Source organism: Spinacia oleracea, chromosome 5, assembly GCF_020520425.1.
Source record: "Spinacia oleracea cultivar Varoflay chromosome 5, BTI_SOV_V1, whole genome shotgun sequence".
NCBI classification, from domain to species: domain Eukaryota; kingdom Viridiplantae; phylum Streptophyta; class Magnoliopsida; order Caryophyllales; family Amaranthaceae; genus Spinacia; species Spinacia oleracea.
Window position 1 is genome coordinate 25,877,572 of NC_079491.1, and position 5,547 is coordinate 25,883,118.

At 38.9% G+C, this 5,547-nt stretch overlaps 1 protein-coding gene across 1 annotated transcript; it reads right to left on the reverse strand.

Moving 5' to 3' along the window:
* Nucleotides 1-200: 200 nt before the first annotated feature.
* LOC130461371 (uncharacterized) lies at nt 201-3,511 on the reverse strand. The gene is made up of 2 exons (XM_056829451.1): nt 3,507-3,511; nt 201-3,387 (listed from the first exon to the last, which is right to left on the reverse strand). The coding sequence occupies exons 1-2, from the start codon at nt 3,509-3,511 to the stop codon at nt 201-203; spliced, it is 3,192 nt and encodes a 1,063-aa protein (XP_056685429.1).
* Nucleotides 3,512-5,547: the final 2,036 nt, after the last annotated feature.

Here is a 5,547-nt window from a genome sequence, read left to right on the forward strand (position 1 = left end):
ACTTTTTATAATTTTTTCTTATTCATAATTGGAGATATTTTTTTGCTAAGCAAGAGAGAAATATATTAATTGAATCAAACAATTACACCTTAAGCCTATTCCAAGACATACAAACCAACTAGGTTGGACTCTATGCCCTTGAAATCAGCAAACACAAAGCAATACAAGCTCTAAAACACAACCAGAATGCCTAAAGGCTATTACAAATTTGTGAACCATTCACTATCTCTCTTGCTTACATGCTTTGGCAGAACAACCTGAATTCTGCTCTTGACCATTTGCTTCAAATCCTTCATACTCTGACTGACAGTGGGAATGGAGTTATCCCAAAAACTTGTGTTTCTACACCTCCAGATCAGGTAGACAGCAGCACCAACAGCTGCAAAATACACCTGCTTCCTGAACTTTGAAGCTTTACTTTGTCCAGCTTTCCTGACTAACTGAACCAAATTTCCATGAATAGAGAAACCTATCCACTGATGTACTGCTATAATAATTTGCTTATTATACTGGCACTGAAAAAAGAGATGCTGATGAGTCTCATCATCCAAGCCACAAATCAAGCAACTAGCAGATTGACTAATGCCTATCTTTGTTAGTTTGTCTGTAGTCTGGAGCTTCGATTGAACAGCCAACCAGCAAATGAATCTATGTTTTGGAACATTCAGCCTATTCCAAACCATTTTGTCCCAATGCACCCTTGGCTTGTCCCCTAGGAGTTTCTCATACACTTGTTTCACTGAATAATGAGGCATGTTATCAAAATCTGCACAAGTAAAGAACTGTTTGAGCTGCTCCTTTGTATTGCACACTTGCTTCCAGTACCAGCTAGCAGTAGAACCAGGCTGATACTCCCACCAATCCCCATCCTTTAAGTAGACTGAATTAATCCACCTAATCCACACATTATCCTGCTTCTTGACTAAAGCCAAAACATATTTCCCCATAAAAGCAATATTCCACTTCTGAACATCTCTAGACCCCAACCCCCCAGTGTGCTTGTCACTATAGACTTTATCCCAAGCTATGTTGCTTGGTTTATGACTGAAAGCATGGCCACTCCATAGGAAGGCTCTACAGATCTTCACTATATCTTGAAGAGCACCTTTTGGAAGCACATAAATTTGTGCCCAATACATGTGCAAACTCAGTAAAACTGAATTAACAAGCTGCATTCTTGCTGTATAGGATAAATTCCTAGAACTCCAAATTTTTATCCTAGTGATCATCTTATCCACCAAATGAGCACACTGAGCCACAGAGATCTTCTTAGAACATATAGGGACCCCCAAATATTTGAATGGCAACATACTTCTAGAAAAACCAGAAACATCTACTACCCTCTGAATTTCAGATTCATGCATGCCATAACAGTAGATAGAAGACTTTTGTTGGTTTGCCTTTAAGCCAGAAGTATCAGAAAACAACTTGAAAGCTTGAAGCAACAAATAAATAGACTGATAATCTCCCTTGCTATAGATAATCAGATCATCAGCAAAGCATAAGTGAGTAAGACCAATCCCCTTACACCTTGGATGAAACTGGAACTGATGCATAGAGCTCACTCTATTCAGAATTCTAGACAAATATTCCATGCAAATGACAAATAACAGAGGACAGATAGGGTCTCCTTGCCTCAAACCTCTCTTGGATTTAAAAAACCCATGCATAGAACCATTCAGCATCAAAGAAAACATGGGAGTAGTAACACATTGCATAACCATATCAACAAACTGCTTTGGGAATTCCAAAAGAACCAGCATCTCCTGTAAGAACTGCCAATCAATAGTATCATAGGCTTTTTGAAGATCAATCTTCATAAGGCAGCTAGGCTTAACCCCTTTCCTCCCATAATGCCTGACTAAATCTTGCACAACCATAATATTATGAACTATGTATCTCCCATGAACAAAACCTCCTTGATTTTCCATGATGAGATCAGGAAGAACTTGTCTTAATCTCCCACACAAAACTTTTGTTATGCACTTATAAATGGTGTTGCAACAAGAAATTGGCCTGAACTCACTCACATCCTTTGGACATTTAGTCTTGGGGATAAGAGTAATCACAGTGTGGTTCACCTCCATCAAGATTCTTCCTTGCTGTAACATATCAAGAATGGCTGCAATGACTTCATCCCCAACAATATGCCAAGCATCTTTGTAAAAATAAGAGCCAAAACCATCTGGACCAGGAGCTTTAATACCTGGAATAGAGAAAAGAGTCTTCTTAACTTCATCTGCTGTATAAGGAGCATTGAGTATAGCTTTATGATGATCCAAACAGACTGGCCCCTGCTGCACCACCTCCTTGTTTACTGGTGTTCTGTTATCAGAAGTACTACCTAGGAGCATTTTATAATAATCCAAAAAAGCTTTGGACACCCCATCAGCTGTATCTTTCCATTCTCCTTGCATATCATAAATGCTATACACTTGGTTCTGAACTTTTCTAGTCTTGATACTCTGATGAAAAAGAGAAGTATTCTCATCTCCATCTTTAAGCCAAGATAATTTTGCTTTCTGACTGAGGAAAGCCAAATAAGCATTATGTTTCTCCTTATACTCCTGTATTGCAATCAACTCTGCATCTGCAAAACTTTGATCAGAAGGATTATTATGCATTGCAGTTTGTGCACTCACCATAGTCTGATAAGCTCTCAAATCTGCTGCTTGAATATCTGTAAAACCTACTTTATTCAACTCTTTAAGAGCCAGTTTAACTCTTTTCATTTTATTAATCAAAATGAACATTTTAGTGCCAATAAACTGAGTATTCCAAGCCTGCTGGACAATGTCAGAAAACACATTTGAGGACTTCCACATAGTAAAATACTTAAATGGTTTCTTCCCTCCATCATCTCTGGGAAACACAGAAAGAAGACCAGGAGAGTGATCAAAAAGTCCTTCTGGCATAAAACATACCTCAGCAACAGGAAAGCAAGTTTGCCAAGCTTGATTAGCCATAAATCTATCAATTTTTGAAAAAACCCTGTTGTTACCTTGTTGCTTGTTGTTCCAGGTGAAAAGATTACCCACACACTTTATGTCCTCCATACCACAAGCATGCATACAGTTGCTCACATCCACAATATCTCTATGTCTGACAGGAGCTCCAATTCTCTCATCTAATGCCATAACACAGTTGAAATCCCCACACACAATCCAGGGTTCTTGAGTGTTAAGCAACAACAAATCCCTCCATAGATCTTGTCTCATACCAGCATCATTAAAAGAATAAACAAAGGTGCAATAAAAGGGTTTCCTACCACTTACAGGAGTAACATGGCAATGAACAAACTGACTGGATGCAGCAACAATGTTAACTGTGAAGCAACCAGCCTTCCAGGCTACAACTATCCTACCACCAGAGTGATAGCTAGAGTTGCTAGTAAAGCACCAATTTACAAAAACTTTCTGATAAAGCTTCCCTAGATTAGAGAGCTTTAACTTATGTTCCAGGAGCCCCACCAAACCCACTGCATACTTCTGAATAAAGTGATTCACCTCATTCTGTTTCTGAATGGAGTTTAGGCCCCTGACATTCCAAGCTAACACTGTATCCATTAGAGTTGGAAGAGTTCCCTCCTCCAGGCATCACTATCCTTTGTTCATCCCCTTTATACTGTTCTCCTACCAGTTCCTCCTTATCAACTAAAGAGGCCTCCAATATCTGAAAAGTATTAGAAGTTCTAACTGGATTTTCCAGACCAACTCTCACTCTAATTGGTCTCAAAGATCTTTGAAAACCATCTTGATCCACAATAGGACTAACCACATGATCACCCTGCTTAGTTGATTGAACTGGGATTGAAACAGATGGTTGAGCTTTCCTAATCCAGATCTTTTTCTGACCTTGTCTGCATTCAGTCTGTACGTGACCAAACATCTTGCATTTAGTGCAAATTGTTGGCCTCCATTCATAAAAAATGGCAAATCTCACCATAATGCCATTCTCATCTCTGAAAGAAATAAAATCAGGCAACTCTTGAGACAATGGTACATCCACCATGACTCTAGCAAACTGAAGTTTATCTCTACTGATTGTGGCCTGATCCCTCCTTAGTGGCTTGCCTAACTGTGCTACAATCTTAAACAAAGCCTTTTCCCCCCAATACTTGAAGTTTAGCTTCAATTGCACCCAAATTGGCACAGATTGAAGTTCTGGTGTATCCATATTCATATCAGAGTTCCAAGGTTTCAGAATAAGGAGCTTACTATCAAAGAAATAGTGTCCTCTCAACACCTTATCTCTTGAGTCCATAGTAAGAAATCTCACCAGAAAAACCCCCTTTCTCACCATGACAACCTTATCAACATTCAACTGTTTCCAAATCCTTCGAATGAATCCCCCCATGACATTGATAGGAGGATTAGCCCCCACAATGTAACACACCACAGCAGAACTCCAAAATTCAATCTCCTCTTGAATATCATCAAAACCAATTTCAACAGGGTTACTCTCATCACTATGAATTTCACTAACATCAACATTATCAGAAACAATCTGTTCGGGATTCAATTTCATAGGTATTTCAACATTATTATCAAAAATAGGTGCATTGTCAGTAGCAGCAACCTCATCAAATTGCTGCAATATAGGAATTGAAATCGTACCCACTTCCATATTAGATCGAGCAGTACCTTGTTTCATCTGATTTGCTGAGCCATGAATCACCTCCATAAACTCATTAAAAGAATGCCTCACTTCAGATCGAGTTTGAAGATGCAGCAAACCTGATTTTGGCGTGAAAAATTCATTTTCGAGCCCAAAATCCAGTGCCTCTACCCCCATAACCTCCTCAATACTGCGTGTTTTCAAAGCTTGTGAATCTGATGATGGACCTCGAGGTTTGCCTTTGCCATTTCCATGCTTGCTGCTTTGAGATTTCGAGCCAGATTTCCTTGCCATGGCTACGGTGCACGTTAAGCTAACATGCACCGAGAGAAAACTTGGGGAGAAAGTCTCTCAGCTTTTCTTCTTTGTCCCAGCCCGCTTCCTCTCTTCTTCCCGAAGGAGTATATAATTGGAGATATTAATGTTTGAAATCGTGTGTTGGAAAACGTGCCTAAATAATTGTGTCATTTAAAAAAGAACAGAGGAATTATGTGACTAGTCACAGCATCAACTTGAAGGTGTGGCGTGTTCACACTTATAAATAAGTCCAACGCGTTAAAAGTCCGACGCGATGATTAACGGAATATAAAAATAACACCAACATAAAAAATAAAGTAACACTGGTCTATACAAGGAACCTATACCATGAAACTGCAATAAAACAAGAAAAGTAACAGTGAATACAATGTATAAGTAACATCAGTATTGAAAATCAAGTAACACCAGTATATACAAGAAACCTCTAACATGAAATTGATGAAACTGTACACTACAAGAGAACGACAAAATTCCGACCGCAAAAAGTACTCGGTAAAATAGCGTTTTTGGTCGCAAAAAAAATTACCGACTAAAAGTAGTCGCTAAAGGATTGTCGGTGATATTCTGGTCGGAGTTTATCCGAATTTCGACTAAAAAGTAGTCGGTATTTTA